The sequence below is a fragment of the Asterias amurensis genome, chromosome 8, assembly GCF_032118995.1.
Source record: "Asterias amurensis chromosome 8, ASM3211899v1".
NCBI classification, from domain to species: domain Eukaryota; kingdom Metazoa; phylum Echinodermata; class Asteroidea; order Forcipulatida; family Asteriidae; genus Asterias; species Asterias amurensis.
This window is the reverse complement of record NC_092655.1, coordinates 4,118,705-4,141,388: the sequence shown is the minus strand read 5'-3', so window position 1 is coordinate 4,141,388 and position 22,684 is coordinate 4,118,705. Positions and strand designations below refer to the sequence as shown.

Here is a 22,684-nt window from a genome sequence, read left to right as displayed (position 1 = left end):
CTTCTTAGATCTATAATCCTTATGGTTTAAACACTAAGAGCCACTGTATGTAATGGTATTCAACAACGACCCCCACCTTCTCCCCAAAGCTCTTATATAAAAATATGAACGGGAATATTGAATAGACAACGACTCAACTTTGAAAATTATGAAAGAGAACTTAATACCTTCAGTACAGTAGATTACTGAAGGGCAATGTATTTATTGCTTGTGAGTATTTTGCATGAAATGCAGATGAAGACCTTGTGCGGCGAAATCAGGGAGCTCAATGTACAAGGAGAATATTAAGCTGTGGTGAAAAACATTTGCCTGTTGTCTAATCTGCCCGAAGGTTCAAATATAGTGATTCTAAATCTTGATGTAGATTGGAAAGATATACTGAAATCACTCTCAACTGACTGAGAGAATTTTGATGATGATTCTTTGAGATACGCTCGATCCCATGGTGAAAACTTTTATCATTCATTTCTTCCTGATTAACATCACTTGACATCTTCAAATTATTTTTTAAAGGGCTTAAGGCACATGGTCAAGAAGTTAGCATGCATTTAATTAGGTTTTTTTTTCATCTGTGAGCTCTGCTGAGTTGGACTGCTAAGGCGTTCTCTTGAATCAAACTCAAATTCTAGTGGCCGGGGCGTGGCGTCAAAGTGTGGTGGAAACCCTGGTGTGATACTTGTGTCCTTGAGCAACCTTTTTATTTCATTAATTGCTTCTCTTCACCTTAGAGTAAATGGGTTCATATCAGGGCAAAGATGGTTCTTGTGAACCAAAGAAAACAAAAATCCTTGTTCACCAGAATTCTGAAACATGAAACAACCTAAGGAGGGTATAATAAACCTGTCTAATACGATCAATACCCAGGCCCTCAAAATCCCGCCCCAAAAAGAGAAAAAAAATCCTTAATTCTACACTCTGGACCAATGTTTGAGGAAGGTCTACTTACCTAATAAGAACATACCCTGTGATGACCCCCCGCCGCCCAAAAAATAACCCTGGCTCAAAAAAATTCTGCAACATGTATCAAAGTAAGTATACTAACCTGTCTAATAAGATCAGAGAGAGCTGGATTCCACGACGATGGGTAGTGTGGATGAGTTGATTGATACATGTGCATCATATCACTGATGGAGGAATTAGAATGGATGTCATACGGCCTCTGTAGGGATGGAACACCAAACACCAGCAATCCAGACGGGTGATCGAGCCACAACCGCGGACAAGATGACAACACCGAGACGACGTCGACACCGATGCACAGATTCATGTACGTTGAGAGAGGAAAGAAAAAAAAAACGGAAAAGAGCGAGATAAAAAGATGGCAATATACAAGGTAACAATCAATGTTCTTGGTTTTCAAATTGATCCCCGGCACACACCGGTGATTTATTCAAAGTTCCGGTGATAGGGCAGATGGTTGCATCCACTCAGGGCCAACGCAATGGAGTGTGCCACAGCTGAGTCTTAATCGAAGACAATTATGACTACCTGTTCTCTGATGCTCATGCTTCTTATTTGAACTTGAGTGAGGAGCAATGCTCATTCCCGTGGGGGTGTGTCCAGGGCTTAATTTCTTAAAGCATATAAAATCGCTAAGCACAGACAAATCATGCTGAACAGAAACTGGTTCCCAGCCAGAAGTACATAAAGTTCACATTGTGGTGTTTTTTTTCTACCTAACAAGTTTCAGACACAAGTCTAATACATTCGATATAAATCCTGAACATACTTTTAATAATTTTACATAAAATATCATGATTGAAATGAAACAACAACACTGGCTTAACAAAACCCACACTAATACCTTTTTGTTCTTCAAAAGAAAACAGTCCTTGTGCAAGACTACTTTGCAATGCAAGCAACTGTAAGTCAACTGGTTCAAGCGCTTATATGTGGTGAAAACCTCTTATGGTCAGTCTCAAGTATAATGTGCCGCTTATAAAAACACAGAGAATTTTGTTCCAAGACTTGACTTCAGAAGAGGACAAATAATACTGCCTTTCCTGCTAATGGAAAAACATGAGCTAACAAAACAAACATGTATGTTTTTGCATGGCATGAGAGGGTCGTCTTATCTATCTGGCTCAAGCAAGGTACATTTGAGAATCCCAAATGGGTCCTTGATCAATAAAAGGGATAACCTACAAACCTACAACTCTTAAAGGGAAGGTACACAATTGGTAATCACTCTCAACATTAATGGCAATAACAGGCCTGTATGCTGCATGTTTGAAAGGGCAAGGGCATCAAGGCATTTTCTCATTGCAAAAGGGCACCCAATGAGGAAATTGTAAATTTCTACCGGAGCATTTCAAGGGCACCAAGGCAATGATCGGGGGCATCGGGGCAATCACCTTTATTGCCTCCATGACATACCAGGCCTGCAACAAGAAACCATTAGTAGCCTTCAGAAGCTTTCAGTTTGTGGAAACACCATGAGTATCGAAGTTATCTCTTTCTCAAAAACTTTGTTACTTTCAGAGGGAGTCGTTCACCACAACGTGTATACTGTCATCAGCTCTCCATTGCTCGTTACCAGGTTACCAAGTAAGTCTTGATGCAAATAATATTTTGAGTAATCACCATACATGTCAGCCTTGCCTTTAAACGGGACCTCAATAAGTAGCAGGCCATGTGAATAATTGACCGGACCTCAATAAGTAGTAAGCCATGTGAATAATTGACCAGAGAAAAGTCTTTATTTTTCTCTCTCTCTCTCTCCCACGATCTAATCAAGCTAAGTCTGAAGTGCTTCGCTGAGTACATTTTCACATACCTTAGATTTCAAGGCAATCATCAGGCTTGGGTCTGTGCCCGGACCCTCTCAAGATTAAGTATAGAGTTTCTCCCTACCTCGACCCAACCGATGATTAGTTATATTTAATGAGCACTCTAAAGCCATGGGATGATGAGGCATAAGAAACGGAAAACACTTCATCAATCACCATCGGAGGAGAATTTGAATTCCTGCGCAGCCTTATGAAGGGATTTGTGCTCTTATCAAAAGGGTTTTCAAATGTTATTTATTTATTACTATTATTTTCTTAGGGGTTATAAAACATAACCTCTCCTTGCTATCCACCATCAAGCCATAGTGACTGATCTTGTCAGCTAGCAGGCCAGATACATCACAGAGGCAAAGAAGGTGATTGCCTCCATGCCCCCTAGTCATTGTCTTGGTGCCCTTGAAATGCTACATAGGGTGCCATTTACCAAAGAGAAATGCCTTGGTGCCCCCAAAATGAAGCATACAGGACAAAGCACAAATCATATTCTGTTCTATTTAATGCTAGCATTTTCAAAGGCAGTTTGTTGAAAACTAGAGAGTATACATTGGTAACCTGACCTTTAAAATTACAAAGCTGTACTCCTGGTCTTTAAACGTAGACTTAAGTTGTAAAAATGGTAAAATAATGGATCTAACAAGCCGACAGTTCAATGCATATATACTTCAAACCATTTCAAGTCACCTCCCATTCACATGGATGCAGAAGTTGAACAGTGTGGTAATCTAAATTAAAGATGACAGTATTTTTCCCAGACTCACAAATTGCAACCCAATCACATTTTAGGTAATTCATGTCTGCAGTATTTGCTCTTAGCCAGGCCTAGACAAAAATATTCAGGCAAACAAGAAAACGAAAGAAAAAACGAGGAGAAAAAAAAGAGAGGAAAAAAATGAATGAGGTTGCCATGAACGCCGAAAGGAAAAGCCCGGAAATAGAGATAGCTGTTTCCATGGAAATAGCAATTCACTCCGCATGGATACCTATTGATTGTGGATTTAATCTTTAAATTCTTTCTTGGATTTGTCCTCTTTCAGAGATGAAGACAGCGGAGATGGAGCGAAAGAGAGAGAGAGAGAGAGAAGTGGGACGAGAATGAATGAGTTCACATCTGACCTTTCCGCGTAACATCTCGTAGGCACAAACCCCTAAAGACCACCAGTCCACTGGAAATGTGTAGCCTTTGCAATCTGCTGAAGCTGTATTAAGGATATCTGGAGCTGTAGATAAACAGAGGAGAGATAAAAGACAAGACAGATATTGACATTAAAATCATGAAATTATAAATTAAACAAAATGTTGAAAAGCACCTCAGAAAAGATCTGAATGATAACTTAAGATATATTTCTCAATTCTTTGGGAAACTTTGACAAAATGATTGTGTTAGTGAAACAGATATTATGTTGTCTTGAAACTCTGGCTCCTAATTGAGAGCGTTTATCTGATAACAAGTTGAACAATTTCAAAGCAAAACTATACATAAATAGTCACAAACAAAAACATGAAAATGTTGTTTATAATGAAAGACCACAAGGCTGGACGGCCACTTCAAGGTGAGGGCTCACTTTACTGATTTGGGCTATCAACCCAGATCAACTGCCACTAAGGACACGTTGCCACCTACATGTACTCCTGGGGCTGAAGCAGGGCTGCCCGCTTCACAGTCCATTACGAGTCTGACTGGTTAGAGCAGAATGCACTGCCGTCCCAAGCATAATTTGTTTGTGCTCAGTTCCTTGAAAAGGTTCAAGGTTTGCATTTCTACATTCCTCCTCCACCTTCAACCTTTACATGTTTCAACACCAATCTCAGCCACTGTGTATATCTTATGGGGGAATCTAATTGAAGTTTGCTTTTAAAGTGACAACTTGCTGGGGGATGGGTTTGTCCTTTGACCCACGATTGGATGATGCATTGCTTTACACCCACAGCTGTCTGAAAAAACTTCATCACAAATCAGGCCTGATACTTCACGGTTGCCTCAATGCCCCCTGATATTGCCTTGGTGCCCTTGAAATGCTCCAGTAATTTTTTTTACAATTTCCTTATAGGGTGCCCTTTAACCAAGCAGAAAAGGCCTGACTAGTAACTTGAGTATTTGCTGAAAGTTCTACAGTGTATAACTTTCATATTTGTCCCAGTCTCAGTGCCGAGTTCGGAGACGGCCTAATCCAAGCGTCCTGAGACATCTTCTGCTGCCTCCAAAGACAAGATGAAAGGTTTTCCTCATCCTTATTGAGGAAGGTTTCAATTTCATATAATGTCGCTTAACAAAATTATCCGCCAGACAAAAGTCTGTGGGGGTACTAGACGCACGTAATTTACACCACATGACATTTCAACTGGAAATATACTTCTTAGGTATTTTTTGTTGAGTGTTTTATGAGTTTTGTAAATTCTTGTTTTTCAATCAAATTCCTGAAATGAATAATAGCATGAATTTTCTATGGAATGTTTTGCCAAAGGATTCAAAGCACAAATTCAGCAACTCTTTGCAGATGTATGTATGCTTATTTAAGCCGGTATGGAATTTCATAAAAAACAGTGGTCTCTGTTGCCCTGGTCTTGTTCTTCTTGGTGCCCCATTCAAAGTGTCCCATTAACTTCCAAGATTTGTCTTTACAAAATGAAAAATGGCAACTGTGTCGCTCACAACTTATCACGACAACAGAATTCACTTACAAAACACAATCAGACATCAGTGACACAATCCTTCAATCTTTTCAGCACGAATTTTACTATATTGCGCCTGCTGCAGAAAATATGCCGCAATGCAAAAGCTGGATTATTTGAGGCACAACTAGCAGAGTAGTAAATTTCAATAGCATAACGAGAGGTATCGATACGGCGCGCTTCCCAATAGTGGGGAGGTTGGTCTACAGTACACGTACTTATTATATTAAACTGATCCAAACAGTAGATAACGATTGTAAAGGAAAGCCAGCAATTTAACCATTCACTGAACGCATGATGTTTTGACAGTGCAGGGAAAGGAGCAAGAGTGCACATGTAATAACGTGGGTTAATGAATCGTTGCAACAGGATAAATACATCTGGATGCGTTGACGGCCGGTAAAATAACATCAAGGCATTTGCTGGACCAATAAAGTTTGTACTGTCTGATTGGGAAGGCGTTACGTTTATACTGTATTGTGGTGCAGCAGGCTTCCTTTTATCTTCTGCACGACAGCTATGTTTTTTAAATCTACTTGGCTTCTTCTTGCGTGAGGAGGTGAGATGCAAACAAGTTGTGTTTGTTTAGGTCCATCTACAATATTTTACTTCGGTGATAACTTTTATGAGTCTATATTGACTTGTGTTCGTTGTGGAAACGTACGTAGCAAAAACCTGTTGAAATAAATGTCATTTTCAAGCTAGACCACCAGACTACCAAGCGTTCTCAGTAGCTGGAGGGAGTTCAATACGTAATTTATGCAGTGGGTGGTGCATAGATTTGTTTAATTAAAAAAAATGAAAATAGACGTTAAATCTACCTACATGTTTGAACCCTTACTATACCAATGTGTGTAAAGCACTGTAAATACTTATTAATTTCACCAAGTCCTGTAAAATAAAAAAATTACACACGCATTACTTCGGTAGTTAAAAGCACTCCGCACTAATGAAGTCACTTTTGCTCCAAATACCCAGCTGTCAGACAAACATTCCACCACTTAAACCACCACCGCATCATCGGCATACAAGACCGCACTAGTATTACAGTCAGTACATGGTGTAAACAATCAACTTGAACATGTACACGTTCAAGTTCAGCGTTCTCCCTCAAACAGTGGTCCCGTTGGCCTAATGCCAGTTAAAACACCCGAAGACCAGTCAAAAACTCCTCTGGCTAGTTCATTATTGAAACGCATCCCTATTTTGTTTGAACATTGACACGTGAAAAGGTGCTGGACTATTGACATGGCTGGTCCTACTGGCTAGTCCATGTAATCACTGAAAAAATTAAGAGCGAACCCTGGTAGGCTGTTAGTGAAATTTGGCACGTTGTCCGTCATCCGGCTCCTATTTTTAGTGTAAGTGAATGGGGTGCTATTAACTACCACTTCAGCATACCAATAGCGGATTTTGTGTGTGTGTGCAATACCTTAAACGAAAGCTATTAACGTTCTCAAACCTAGAGGAAGAGCTTTTTAAAACTCAAATTAAAGTGTCAGAATTAGGTCGTATTGATCCAAAATGTTCAGCATGTTTACTTACTTACTTTCAAACAGAAAAGGCAAACCAGTGCTCAATTTCATGACACTTCTAAACGCCGAATTCTGCACAAACGATCACCGTTCTCCACTTGAAGGCAAGTGCAAAATTTTTGTGCTAGCAAAGAATGCCTAGTAACAGGGAGTACATACGCGCCCAAGCCAAAATTCCCTTCTTCCCATGAAAGAAGCTTGACGTAAGTGCAAAATTCCCTGCTACCGCAAGCACTGATTCATGCTTATGTATAAGCAGAGCCATGAAATTGCGCCCAGTTGTTTTGACGGATTAAAAGCGATGTACTACCTTGTGTGTTATGCCAACTTTAATATGAACATTAAGACCTTGCTACATGTAGTTTTCCTGTACACATTTATAAATGACTAAAACAACTAAACAGTTCCAAAAACAGAATGCTTTGCCTTTCAAGAAACCAAATAGTCCAGCATACATGTATAACGAGCAGTACAAATAGGCTCTCCACAGAGCCACCAACACTCACAAAGAGATTTTACATGGTGTCACCATGCACAAACCTTACTTTACTTATAACTGCAGTCTGAGACAAAACCAAGTAGGACTAAACAGCACAGGAAATTACACTCCTTTCAACGACTGGACGCCTAAATCTTTTCCACAATATTTCCATAACCTACATATACCCCGGGTAGATTGACATAGTTCTGTGTACACATACACTGTACATGTAATGCGTACCCGGGGCATTGTTTTCTCTGCAATATGATCGTAAGAAAATGATCCTCTTTCATAAATACGGCATATTAGTAGATATTAAGGGGGGGTCAATGCTGTGTTGTTTTTAATAATGTTCTCCCTGTTGGTTCAAATTTGTTTGAAGGAAAATTGTCATGTTGGTAAACTCCTGATTCTATGGAGAATATTTTATTCAAACATATGTTGGATATGGATTTAGAGAGGGACTTATGAAGAAGAAAAGGGCAAGGCCATCCATTGGAAAATCTCAAAATCTACAGGGAACTTTTGAGGCAAAGGCCTCCAAGGTCTGACTGTAATTCCACGCAAGATCAGGGATAAAGAATATAGTTTGCTTTTACCCTTACACCAATTAGATGTGCCTGAATATTCAGTACTAAATCCTGAGTTCCATGAAGAAACAAAAATCCAGAGGCAAATTACTTGGGTGGGATTTGAACCCACAAACTTTGCATGGCTAGAACAGACATCTTACAACTACACTAGACCAACAAGCTACATGTAAACCGGCGGCAAGAGGCAGTTCTTCAATGACATGGAGAACCTTGATCTCTCTGGCTTCAACAAATCTTGTTTCGTTTTTTTTTTTTTTTTAACTCTCTCTCAAAAAAGGACGAGGTTTTTCCCTCAATCTTTAGAGACTTTGTTGTCAACAACCAGTCAGATGCCCCATTATCCAAGCAAACAAATCTCAGCTTGAAAGAGTGCATTTAATTGAACAATTGGTCTGCACTACACGTTTCACATTTACAGCGGCGGACAAAACCTAACAGTAGAATAAAACACCTTGTTATCACGTACCACGTCGCAACCAAGAATACACAGTCAATGTTGTTTACTTTTTAAGGAAATTAATTCTGTTTTGTTTTCCTGCTCTAGTGCCTTTGATTCCAGTTTAGTTAAAATAAAAACAAGTCAATTGTTTTTACGTATTTTGAGAATCCCAACACTTTCATCTTGCAACCAGGGAGATTATATAGTTTTTTTAATATTATATTTGGTTTGCAGTAACACCATTGCCAGGTAGACTAAGTTCTTTAAAGAACTGTCTTTCTATATATTCTACATTTGTCGGACTGGTTCGGAATATATTAGGTGTTGGTGACAAATTGACGACTGCGCATACAAATGTATAATTACTGGGGAGATTTATGGACGAGGAGACACAGGGCAGACGTGGAGAGAGACAAAAGACAACGAGAGGAAAGATGTAAAATGATAACAGGCATCAGACTCTAGCTCCTTGAGAATACTGTAACTATGGCAACAAACAGCCCATCAAGCGATGGCGACGACGGCGGGTTCCGGGTCGCTGGGTAAAAAAAATCCCAAGGATTAATTTACAAGTACCACAGTTTTTGTTTGCTGGGCCTGTGATTAAAATGCTGAATGTGAAAGGGCATGGCCGTCTTCAATTGGGGCTGATCCAGGGTAGAGGGATATCAAATAACAAGGATAGAGAAATCAAACAACAAGAAGGATGAATAGGAAAGTCACAACCTTGTACAAAGACAGCTCAAGATTATCACACAAGATAGGGAAGAAAACAAAAACAGAAAACTTAATAACACATAATAGAATTGTAACAAAGTGACTGGTTACAATGAATGTACTTCACATACACAGGTAATCTAGTGCAGTTCAAATCTGATTTTGATATTTTAAATAAGGCTGGCTGTTTTACAAATAACTAAGACTTTAACACAAAGATTTCAAACCAGAAATTTGAAATAAAGCCATGGAAACTATTAAGATACACAAGGCCCTTCGTTTTTTCAAACAAATTCATCCGAGTATCCAACTGATATCACAAATGATGCATTTTTTGTTCCGTGGTGCTTACAATCTCCTCAGATCTCTAAAAATTCCAGTCTGAAGATGTTTTTTGAAGACTGTACCAGAAATAAATGGCGTAGTAAGTCCTTGTTGGCACACGGCAGTTTTGTCAAATTCCTTGCTAAATTGGTCGTTGAACCTCTAAGCTTGGCTGTACAGAAAAAATAGAAAGCTTGACACAACAAAAAGCCAAAGTATCCAGATTTCCCAATACTTAAGGCATCTATTTGGACCTACATGTACATATATTGGGACCAATCTACATGCAAGAGGTAACTATAAATGCTAAATTGTAAACTTGCGGGTACAACCATGTATAATATTTCTTTTCAGGGAGTGTTGGCTCTGAAAAGAGCTGCTTAAAACAGTCTGCTACCGGTAGTCTTTAGGAGAAATCTACATGTATCATATCATGTGAATTTCCTCTCCCAGTCTGCAAGCAAACAGTGTGCAACAATTGGCGTCAAAGGAGCCAATGTACATGTACATCAACCCAAATTTCAAGTTAACTGACAACAAAATAATTAAAAATGTGATTATACATGTACAAACTGGTGCATAATTAAGCAAACCTATCAAACAATTTATGATGTAATTAGAGGCTGGTAAGCCAAGGGAATGCGTAGGCTTTTAATCACAATTGCGACGGTCGTTTTAAAGGCACTGGACACTATTGGTAATTGTCAAAGACCAGTCTTCTCACTTGGTGTATCTCAACACATGCATAAAAAAACAAACCTGTCAAAATTTGAGCTCAATTGGTCGTCGAAGCTGCGAGATAATAATGGAAGAAAAAACACCCTTGTCACACGAAGTTGTGTGCTTTCAGATGCATGATTTTTAGACCTCAAAATCTAAATCTAAAGTCTCAAAATCAAATTCATAGAAAATGACTTCTCTCTTGAATACTACGCTACTTCAGAGGGAGCCGTTTCTCACAATGTTTTATACTATCAACCTCTCCCCCTAACTCGTTACAAATTAAGGTTTTTTACTAATAAATTTGTTGAGTAATTACCAATAATAGTGTCCAGAGTGCCTTTAAGGAAAGATCCCCAATCTGGTATTGCAATAGACAGAGCTACACAATGTTGGGAATCGATTGACAATTTTTGTTAACGACGCAAGAGAAGCCGACAGGGAACTAATATTCACTGTCTAGGTGGACTTTGTCTGCATATTTTTGATGGGGTACTTTGTTAATTAACGTCCAAACTGCATTGTGGTAAACGGCTGTACAAAACAAAATAACAAGCATTTTTCTCGCAGTTTCCATCTGCAGGGTGTGTAAGGGAGTACGTACATGTAGGTAAAAACTAGTTTTACAAATAATTTTTTTTTTTAACAGAAATATTTAACATTGACTATTCTGAACGCAGAATTAAAAAAAAAAATGCACTAGTGAAGATTAGCACCGATTCTAATAATCCTGTTACGGAGTAAATAAAATTATCGTCAGTTGTGTGGAAAGGGTAAGTGAGAGTACTTGTAAAACATGAGCCATGTAGCTGCTGCCCCAATGCCTTCAATGTATGCAGTTTTATCTGCAAGGCACATTGTACTCTTCTCAATGCATGTGCTATTTGTGACCGGTTGGAGTTGTTTTGGCTGGTGCATTTTTTTAGTGTGCAGGTCTTTTGTATTTTGTTGCTTTGTATTTCTAACTTAACTTATTTTGTAGGTTACCAAGATTGCCCGGTAACTGGAGGCAGTCTAAATCATATTGCAGTAGCGGGTAAGCTATTAAAAAAAAAAAATTTCATTTTAGAGTATAAAAAGGTCAGTATATTCTGCTCAACTATTTCAACGCACTATACGTGTAACTAATTTATGGTAAGTACTTTTCTCTGAGATAGAAGGTTGAAAGACCCACTAAGGACCCAATTTCATGGCGCTGTATACCACAATTATGCACTGAAAAGTGCAGTGTAAAGTGCATGACTCTGTGGGTCGCACTCACACAATATCGTACTGAATGATATGCGCAGAGTTCCACGGTGAGCAGCGTCTGATGACAGCCCAGGGCGCAATTTTACAAAGAGCCAAGATTGATCTAAATGTGTATCGATCTTAATTGCTCTAAGCAAAAGTGTGATGTCACAATACAAATCACTATGGCAATATTGACAACTCATCTAAACAGATGGATCATAGTGCTTTTGTGCAAATTGAGTCCAGGGGCCAATAAAACCTGTGAGCAGAGGCTTCCTGCTTACGGAGCGAGCGGTCCTTCGCACCATTCTTTTTTGTAACCATTTTGCTTACCAGAAACAGAACAAACAACACACCAACTTGCTGGCCGTTTTAATTCTTGTAATAAATCCGATGTGAATGGCAGCTCTGCCATTGTCATCATTATGACAAGCATGATTTGGTGAAAACAATTTTGTTTTATGTGGGGAGGTCATTACCAAAGTATAAGACTACCTTTTAAAGGCCCTTGACACCATTGGTAATTGTCAAAGACCAGTACTTGGTTTATCCCAACATAGATGCAAAAATCTGTGAAAGTCTGTAGAGAGTAATGAAAGAAAAAACATCTTTTAGGTTCAAAATTTGTCTTTTAATATTTGAACGAGAAATCACCTCTTTCTCAAAATCAACATTACTTCAGGGGGAGCCGTTTTTCACAATGTTTTTATACTACAACAGCTCCCCATTGCTCATATAACCAAGGTAATTTGTGTGCCAACAATTATTGTAAGTAATTACCAATCGTTTCCAGTGCATTTAAGCATTGGGTATACTACCCCTACAGTGGACATGTACGCATTTGCCAACACCACCAATGCTCTCCAAATGGTGTAGGCCAACATGTATCTAGGTGTAATGCCATTGATGCGGTACACGTATGTATCTCACCATCTCTGGATGCTTATTTATACACCGTTCTATACTCCATGGTAATTGTAATAATAGTCATCAGCGTAGCATGTACAAGTTCAATTCTGTTTATGTAAATGCATATTTCACATTCTGAGTTTTTTTTTTTTCAGTGGGGATTTCTACGCGTGAAATGCAATGCCGAAGTAAGGCAATGAGTTTGATGAATGTGAATATCAGAACGATATAATGTTTAATCATAGAGCAAGGCTGAATTTCAAACAGGCCGCTTATTAAGAAAATATTGATAACAAAATTCCCGCTTAGCAACAAACGGTACATTGAATGTGTGATAAAATTACTTTGGCTGGTAACCCTCATCATCATCATCATTGTTATTTACATGTAGGCTGTGTTCATCCAGCGTAGGATGTAGCCCTCCGTAACATGTAGACACCATTCATTTCCATTTATTGCAGTTCTAGTCCATGTTGTTCCTGCATAAACCCTGTTAAACCCTGGTAACCTTATGCTGGTCAACAAATCTGGTTTTCATTTGTTGAAAGATGAACTACAATATGCTCCATTTAACTGAACCTCACCCCCTTAAATTGAATATCCCATTTCTCAACTCATGTAAACACACCTGTATACTTCGTTTTAGAAAAGGCAAGGACACCAAGGCACCTCCTCCTTGGTAAAGGGCACCCTATTTGAGGATATTGTAAATTTCTGCTGGAGCATTGCAAGGGCACCAAGGCAATAACCAGGGGGCAGGGAGGCAATCGCCTTTGTTGCCTCCTTGAAGGTTAATATTCCCACCATATTGTAAACATGCACCTGACAGCGCTTTTTATAAGTTGTGTGTGCATATATTATTCAATATCATTGAAGAACTCACACAGGAGTTGGAAACCAATTTCCCCTTCTAAGAGACCCCCGCCAATGCAATAATAACAAACACAATATCAACCCCCCCCCCCCCTCTCATTTTCTGACAATGCTCTCCGTGACGATATATCGTCGAGAATGCATCAACTAACTGATTAACTGTTATGAGTTACCTCAGCATCATCACAACAGCTCTATAGCCCCAGCCAAGGAAACAGAAATGTACACACAGAGACGGACAATGATTATTTACGCAGGATGCAGCCTCGACAGCCTCTATGACTTCTGTTAAAACTGTCCATGTCTGTTCTGAATGTACACAAAACCCCCATCCGCCAACGCAAACAATTAGGTATATTTATTCAAAGTTTGTTTTGATGATTTGTCTTTAGCTGAAATTGGTCTGCCCTTTTGTCCGAGCACAGGAAATTTTTCTGAACAATAAGCCTTTTGTCAGATGAATTGCTTAGAAATACACGCTTGGGTCTCTGACTATAAAGCTTCAATACAAGCAGACGCCCACTGAGTTAATGGTTTGTAACTCCATTTCACATTGCCTATTTAAATGCCGGACAACTCATTCGTTTACTTGACATAATTAGTCTCATATTATTATTGATTGTCGGTTCCATTGAGTCCTCTGTAAATATACGCCGACTTTTGTACACCAAAACTACTGAATATCAGAAAATAGCGTATTGCATACTATCCAGTAACATCACACCATGGGAAAACAACCGCATCCCTTGAGGAAAATGCCAATAATGTATCGCCAAGGCCTGGATCTGAATGTTGCCAACACTCAAAAACTCATCTAACGTGTTGTGGGCGAGAGACTGCATGATCGAGGCATGCTGCACACCTTGAGTTCGAGTCAATTACACTTGTGTGAAAGGTTTAGGCATGATGCGGAGTAAGGTCGCATAATGTTAGTCACTAATAGCGATGAGGGGGATAGGCGAGAGGCACTGCGCTCTATGTCTCTGACACCGATATTGAACATAGACTGATCAAAAAGTGCAAATTAGACCACGATGCTCAGAGATGGCAAATGTCACTTAGTCTCAGTTTGAAACTACACGTCCCATCAACTGATGAAACCGTGCCATGGCTCATAAAATTAATGTTGCAACTTTTTTAATTTAAATAAAATAAAATAAAAACCATACATATTTCCTTCTCTGCATTTGCATATTGAGTGAAAATTGTGCAATACATTTTGCACCCCTCAAGAACAGCTAAGAAAATACTTAGCTTTTACACCTGGCAGGTTCCTTCCCCCCCATAATGGGAGACTTTTGAGATGCAGGCGGCAGCAGACAGAACGGCCCTTTTTTGCGGCTCTGCGAATGCGCTCACATACTTAGTATTGAGCGCGAGCGGTCTGAGCATGCGCACAACTGGCCAGAACTGTGAAAAAGGACAGTCCAAAAGCATCCCATTACCTTTCATATCTTAAATCAAAGTAGACCACAGTCAATGAATGTTTTCCCTGTAAAAATAGTGCTTAACAAATTGCTGCTAAGCGAAAGTGAGCAGGTAACCAGTCACAAATTTCAGATGTGACATGGTTTTAAGGCTGGTAACCTTAGTCTAGTAAGCATATTTGTTTTGTACTGCTTAAGCAGCTCTATGAAATTGGAACCTGATTGATTCACAACGATGGTAGTGCGATAATGTTTTGCATCTATTTACATGGATCATTTGGCATGTGGAGTAGGACGTCTTATTTTCTGCAATTCAATCCAGTTCTACTGGTATCGCTTTACTTTAAAAACAAACCATTTTATACACACGGGAGCAAAGTCAAGCTGCAATAATCAAACTAGGTCTGTGTTTCTCGGTACGACTTGTTTTCAGATCACTGCAGACGTCACGTTACGGGGAAGGGAGGGAAGACGGGAATTCACTAGGGGGGACTTGAAACAAAAAGAACGAGGAGTCATCACTGGGAAAATAGGGGTCCCCCGGGGACCCCCAGTTAGCTTGGTTATACCTCGGCCAGAGAAAAGGAGGCCAGTGCCTGGGGAGAATGTCAGAAAAAAAATCACACAGTGTGGCGGCTGGGATGAAACTGTGAGGGTTTGCAAATTGAATCAGGGAATCTGTACCGACTTACTCACCCATGTATGGTTTGGTTCCGGACATTGACGTTGCTAGACACCCTTCTTGCAATACTGTAGCTATATTGAAATCTGTTATGTGCACATGACCTGTCGATAGAAAGAAATTGAGGAAAATTAGATAACTGTGAGAAAAGTGGATCCATATTATTCATTATAGTTATTGCATTTTTGTGAGGCAGATCAAGGCCTCAGCGATGACTATAAACTGTGTTTTTTAGGATCGCGCGTCAATATTTCCGTTGCGCGACCGACTAGAGTTTGGTCAAAGAATTTGCTCACCGGATGCTCTTTACCAAGAAGAAAAGACCATCCTCTTTAATATGCTTGGAGTTAACAAACAGACTCTTCATGACACACTTATAATCTTATGCCTTTAAAAAACCCACACAAACACACTAAGGTCCTTTACTCCGTTTTTGATGGTTTAACATTAAGCAAGTGTTTAAAGACTACAGGCAAGGTATCAATGGGCATCCATAGTACCTCCTGAGAGAAAAGAACACTTGCGATGCAGAACTCACTGCTAGCAACAGAAGAAAAGTCTACGCTATCACCGTCATCTATTTCATCAGCTGGATCTTACTCCTGAGGTGTATTTAAAGGCACTGGACACCTTTGGTAATTGTCAGAGACAAGTATTCTCACTTGGTGTATCTAAAACATATGCATCAAATAACAAACCTGTGAAATTTTGACTCAATAGGTCATCAAAGTTGCAAGAGAATAATGAAAGAAAAAACAACCCTTAGTTGCACAAATTAATTTGCTTTCAGATGCCCAATAATATCTGAATGAGTTAACTTTTTCTCAAAAACTACGTTACTTCAGAAGGAGCCGTTTCTCAAAATATGTTATACTACCAACAGCTCTCCATTGCTTGTTACCAAGTAAAATTTTATGTTAACAATTATTTTGAGTAATTACCAATAGTGACCAATTCCTTTAAGATCCCTCTATGATGTTCGACTCATTTATGGAAAGACTGACCACAGTGGCTAACCATGAACTTAATTTATATGTGCCGTTACTGTTTTAACGATCAAGCCACATTTGTCCGAACACCTGAGACCACTGTTCTGAGATTAAATGCATTATAAAATCTGACCGACTTAATTGTTAACCGGAGGGTTAGAAGACAATGAGAGCAAACTGATTGAAATTTTGAGTTGGCAACCCGCTGCTTTACCAACACTTACTCAGAAGAGATTTACACAATTCTCCCACTTCATAGAAGAAGCAAATATCTCATGAATACATTAGTGTCAAGTGATGTGCTAATGCTCTATTTTGAGGCCTTTTGAAACTTCCTATTATTAACATGTGTTTTATCTTGATTTTACTGTATGTTCAACTGTATTGTAACTCAGCCTATTAGGCTGCTACATGTACAATATGCACATTTGAATAAACCAACAATAAAAAATAGTGAAAGCAAAACAAACAAAAAAACGTGTAAGTAATGCAAATCTGAGGACGTTAGTGCTTTGAGTCGTACAAAAAACACCCAAACCTTTTAATTTTCAAAGTCACAGTGGAGGAAACAGAAAATGAGGAATTCATCTGCTGTTACTCAATGACGGCCATTCGCCTCATTTAACTTCAGAAAGAAAAAGAATTACACATTCCATTCAACCAATAGTAAATCAGGAATGTTCACCTTTGGGGGGGGGGAACAAGAAATCAGTATTGCATTGTGAACACACATGACTTGAAGTTAAAGAGACAAGGTATCTACTGCGTAGTTAAAGGGAAGGTACGTTTGGTAATCACTTTTAAAACTAGTGGGAATAAAAACCTTTGGTTAGAAGCCTACAACAGCTTTTGACAGTTATCAAAGTATGTTGAGAAACATTTCACTTCTACAACGAAAATGATTACAGTCTTAATGGCCCAAAATTTGAATCTTTACTGTCGGAACAACTCTCAAATTGAATGGTTCCAAAACAATACTTTGCCTTTAAACATGAGTGAAGGTTTTGTAAATGCCAGGAATAATATAAATGAACAAATGAAAGGACGTGTGAAACACCATGCAATTACATGTACAGGCAGGCACTGCACAATTTCATAACAGATGGCCAAGTCGGTATATGTCAATGTCATTTGCTATGACATGAAATGGTACATGAAATTTCAGCAAAGATAAAAGGAGAATTTAAACCAGCTGTGGCCAGTCTGATGAAGCAAGCCACTAGTGTAGTGGTGAAACGTCACTGACAAATTTATTATTGTTTTAACAATGCTAAACTTAAATGATATCACACCACATGTACGCCATAACTTCATAACCGTGGAAAACATTCATGGGTTCGCAAAAGAAAAAAACCCAATTATCTCCAAAATCACGTATCAGAATTTGCTCAAGTTTAAAAAATGTAAACAACTGATGTCCAAACCAACACAACTTTATTTCAGTCACGCAACCCAGGTGTAAGATCTTACTAAAGTGAAAGAAAATCTGAGCACATTTTTGAAGGTAGTTAAAAGCAAAATTTATGTCACAATTTCTGAATTGAAATTTAAAAATTGTACAAATTGGTCTTTAAAGGAATGTAGTACGTGTACACTTCCTACACAAAGTCGCAAGTCCCAATAACACTATGCATTAAAGCCATTATACACTTTCGGTAAACAGTATTGTCCAAGTCCCACACTTCGTGTATCACAAATTATATATAAAAGAACAAACCTGTAAAAATTTAGTTTAACGTTGGGTCAATATTGGCCAACTGTAAACTTCCTGCTGAAATTGATCGGTAACGTTTTTTTGTGGAGCAATCTTGGTGGTCAAGACAGTTCCATTCAATGCTGTCTGGGTTGTGCTTATTGAGGTCCTTCGGGCAATGTATTTTTGTCTTCTGGAATGGGTGTTACAAGTACAGCGCGTCCGCTCCTTTATTATTTTGTAGCCAGAGCGCCAGTAGGGGGAAACAAATTGTGATTGTGATCAATTGAATTAAAGTGGTCAGGTGTTACTTGTGTTCGGTGCGACATCAACACTGGTCACTTTAAGATAAAATGTAGACGCTACAAGAACATTTCTGGTCCTTGAAACGTTCCAATGAAACTCTTTGCACATAGAAACACTTTTAATTAAAAAAGAAACCCCAGACATTTATTTCCTAGACACAAATGAAGTTAATGAGCAAGACGTGACAATACTGTTGACTCTTCGTCAACAACTTCGCCAAAGAATACAATGTGTGCATACTGTAGAATTTGTTGCTGTAATTATTTTACTCTTTTATTTTTTATACTGCCGTCGTAGATGTAACATTGTCCTGTGGGATCATTGCTTTATGCGGGCCCTAGATCTGTCATACCATGGTTAATACTAAGCTTGTAACAAACAACCTCGATGACTTGTTGGAATTGGGTTTCATTAGGAAAATGTCTTTGTACACAGCGTTCCTCACCAACCATCCAACTAATCAACTGAATGTCAAGGGGGATTTCTTTCTTGAATGTAATCAGGTGAGGTTATTTGGAAACCAAAATTAGATGTCTCCATTCTCTGGGTTCCTTCTCTTTAGATTCACTGTGAAATAATTGTTATTGACGATGGTAAAGAAGGACAATGATGTCTGTCGGTGGGAATTGTGTCTGTGAATTTAAATGTACATAAACAGGCTGATTTGATCATCACAATCCCATACAGAAACGCATCAACAATATTTGTTGTCTATACATAGACCTTATTGAATAACCCCTCTGTTGCTATCAAAGTCGCCATCTTGTAGGGCAAACCGTATGCAGGTCTAAACCGGTACATCAAAGAAGCATGCAGCACTCACGGTTTGATTTCTAGATCACATGCGCGTACAAACACACATACACGCTCACAGACACCATTTTGTAGGGCAGATATTTGAGTAGTGACCTCATATTCAATACGGTCTATTCACCTTTTATGAAAAAGCATGGTTATGTCCAAGCAGGAAGAATAATCAGTAATTGGTATACACAATCTGAGAAACATTGCTAAGACTTAAATGCTTTTGAATCCCTCTAAAAACACAAACCATTGAAGGGAATTGTTTCTCAAAATGTTAGACATAATCAACAGCTGCAGTGCTTCTTACCAAGTGAGTTTCCAGTCATTAATTTTGGGAGTATACCTTCCCTTTAAACAGTTTCTGGAGAACGTTAGAGCATTGCATTTTGAATGCGGATGAAAAGTGGTCTCAGCAGAAAACTTCCATGTATGCATTTCAAGTATTACTTTCAAAGATTGAAAGGAGAGTGTCCGAGTTGAATTACACCTTGCTCTATGATTACACACACTTGTACACCTCGGCATATGTAAAAAACAGTCTGAAAATCAAGACGCCCCAGTCATAGGTAATGCTCGACCTTTATGTAAGCGAACACATGAATGATCTGCTTACAAATGGCATACAACGCCATTCCTAATCAAGCAAATTATCAACGAGGAATCTATTTTTAAAAATACAAACCCAAAAAATAAATCATAACAAAAGAATGATTGTTAATGGCACCACTATTTGCAACTCAAAATTATTGCTACCATAAAAACTTAATTGGTAATGAGCAATGGAGAGCTGTTGATTGTATAACACATTGAGAGAAACAGCTCCCTCTGAAGTAACATACAGTGTTAATATTAATAGACCACAGGCCTGACGCCTTTTGTTAGGCATCTAATGAAGGCACAACAAGTTTGTTCTACAAGGCTGTTTTTTTCCCTTTAATTATTCACTTGCAACTTCGATGACCAATTGAGTCCAAATTCTTACAGATTTGTGCAAATGTTGGGATACACCAAGTGAGAATACTGGCCTTTGACAATTACATTAGGTGTCCAATCCGGTGCCTTTAAGTAAACAATGTCAAGAGAACTCTAGTGCTAAGTAAAAGGACTAATGGTTCACTTACCATCTTCATCCAGTAAAATATTGTCCGGCTTGATGTCCCTGTGGCATTAAACAAAATAACATGACATGATTAGAATGTTATCTTCAATTCCTTTTTGTTAAAAATTAGGTTTTGGGTTGAACATAAAAAATATTGACTAAAGCGGAACTTGAATCTCCAATCTCTGGATTACCAGGCTAGTGCTCTACCAACTGAGCTATCGACTAGCCCTTCTTTTGGTGGTCTCCCTATGTTGTTAATATCTTTGTTCAGGGTGCAAGTCAAAAGGCATTCAACCTGTAACCGTTTTCGATACAACCTGGGAAGCAACAGCCGAGGGATCAAGGTACGTGTATGGGAAGAGCAGAGTTCAAAACCATAATTTCAGGAGACAAAATTACCATGTCCATCAACTTTACAAATCACATTATGGCTTATATGTTTCAATGGTTATCAGAAAGCAATTGCAGTTTTTAATCTAAAGCTCACTTGAGTTGTTGCTATAGTACCCTGTCCTCATGAGAAATGTCTAAAATGTCATCATTAAAGGGAAATGTAACATTTAACTTTGTGATGTACTCATTTTCCAATAGATACATGTAGAGTCCTCATCATGTGAGTGAGGATAGGTTACAAGTTTCTGACTGGACCAATAAACCGGGGCAGTGCATGTATGTATGTATGCTTTATTTTTGAAAGGGCAAGGGTACCAAGGCATTTTTCTCCTTGGTAAAGGGCACCCTACATGTAATCTCTAGCAAATTGTAATTTTCTACTTAAGAGCATTTTAAGGGCATCAAGGCACAAGGGGCATGAAGGCAATCACCTTCGCTGAGATTAAATCAGCTGATCCAAGGAAAAGTCGCATGCCTGAAGAGAATGAACAGACAACCACTTATCATGGTGTTCGGCTCAAAGGAAGCCAAGTCTGAGGGCGTGGACATTCCAGTATACCATGGCAGGATATCAGCCATGGCGAACGGCTCAAGTTATTGCCATTCACAGGAAGTGCCTACTCAAATTGTCCACCAATCCCGGTGCTTATTATGAGAACCTTTGTTGCCTTTCACTTTTCAAGTTCGGGTTTCGTTCTTTGTGACATCAATATTTCCAAACCAAAGGACGAGGAAAAATAAAACTGCAGATGTGCAAGGACATTTTCCTGAACAGCGACATGAAGGCTAAAGAAACTGGACACCTTTGGTAATATTCAAAAATGTGAAAATTTGGTCTGAATTAGTTTTTGAGAAAGAAGTAATTTCTCACTTGGCTTTTTCAGGCATCTGATGAAAGCCTAATATTTGTGCAACAAGGGCGTTTTTTCTTTCATTATTCTCTTGCAACTTTGATGTCCAATTGAGTCCAAATGTTCACAGATTTGTTATTGTATGCATACGTATATTGGGATACAACAAGTGAGATTACTGGTCTTTGACAATTACCAAAGGTGTCCAGTGCCTTTAACTGCCAAAAACCACAGGTTGTGTGAGAGGAGAATCCGAAAACAACAACTTCAGCCTGTCCTGCTTTCTATGTTTTCCACAAATAGCTTAGGGCATAGAAAAGGGTATCAGGTGTGCTACATTGATGAAAGTACAGACACCTCATCTGACAGGCAAACAAACAGTACATCTGCTGAAGCGCCTTGTATTGGATAGTAGAGCTTCCAACGGTCCTGGGATTATGGAAGTAAGTACCATCTGGGGAACAACTCATAATAAATGTTGCTTCGGTGGCAATTTCTCCGTGAGCAAATCAGTGAGAATCAACAAAACGAAGCTGAAATTTCACTTTGAAATTGCTTTCTTGATGACTGCGATCCACATGACCATACAGTGTAGTGTTAGTCAGAGGGATGTCAAGATGTCCTTTGGACACCATGTTTTATCTGTCATTTACATGTAGATGTATTGTAAGTGAACTATTTGGACAACCAGTTTTTAAATTTCCAGCAAATATTGATACTTCTGTTAATAACAAAACCTGGCTAAAACTATGCACAAGACTAAATGTAATATGCAAAAATAGAAAAAAGGGAAGGTACATATGTACAACTTTTTTCAAGGGTAGGAAAAAAAAATCATTAATTGTTGGTTCTCTTGCTAGTCTGAAGAAGCCTTGTAAAAAATCCCTACATGTTAGTACACCTATCAACGATGATGTACATGTAGCACCAGTGGTACATTTAGGTAAACACAATTATGTGCAGGTTTTTCTCTCTTAAGTATAAAGCAGGCACCCTAAAGGTTCTGTGTGTATGAAGGCCACAGTCCGTAATACTCCATCTCTCTCAAACCGAGTCCGGGCAACAGGCCTATTGATTTCCCGGCCCAGTAAAATTAGGGTAAATGAATAGGGAATAATGAGAAAATGGAACAGGGACATTGGCAGCAAGTGGCC

The 22,684-nt window shown here is 38.8% G+C and overlaps 1 protein-coding gene across 1 annotated transcript in view; it reads right to left on the bottom strand.

Annotated features, from left to right (window-relative positions):
* Positions 1 to 22,684, bottom strand: part of LOC139940691 (serine/threonine-protein kinase 32A-like) — a 79,463-nt gene that overhangs the window by 27,849 nt on the left and 28,930 nt on the right. The window contains exons 5-8 of the mRNA XM_071937052.1: positions 20,306 to 20,343; positions 15,407 to 15,496; positions 3,903 to 4,006; positions 1,043 to 1,159 (exon numbers count right to left, since the gene is read on the bottom strand). Coding sequence (XP_071793153.1) covers positions 1,043 to 1,159; positions 3,903 to 4,006; positions 15,407 to 15,496; positions 20,306 to 20,343 — 349 coding nt within the window. The remainder of the gene's footprint in view (positions 1 to 1,042; positions 1,160 to 3,902; positions 4,007 to 15,406; positions 15,497 to 20,305; positions 20,344 to 22,684) is intronic.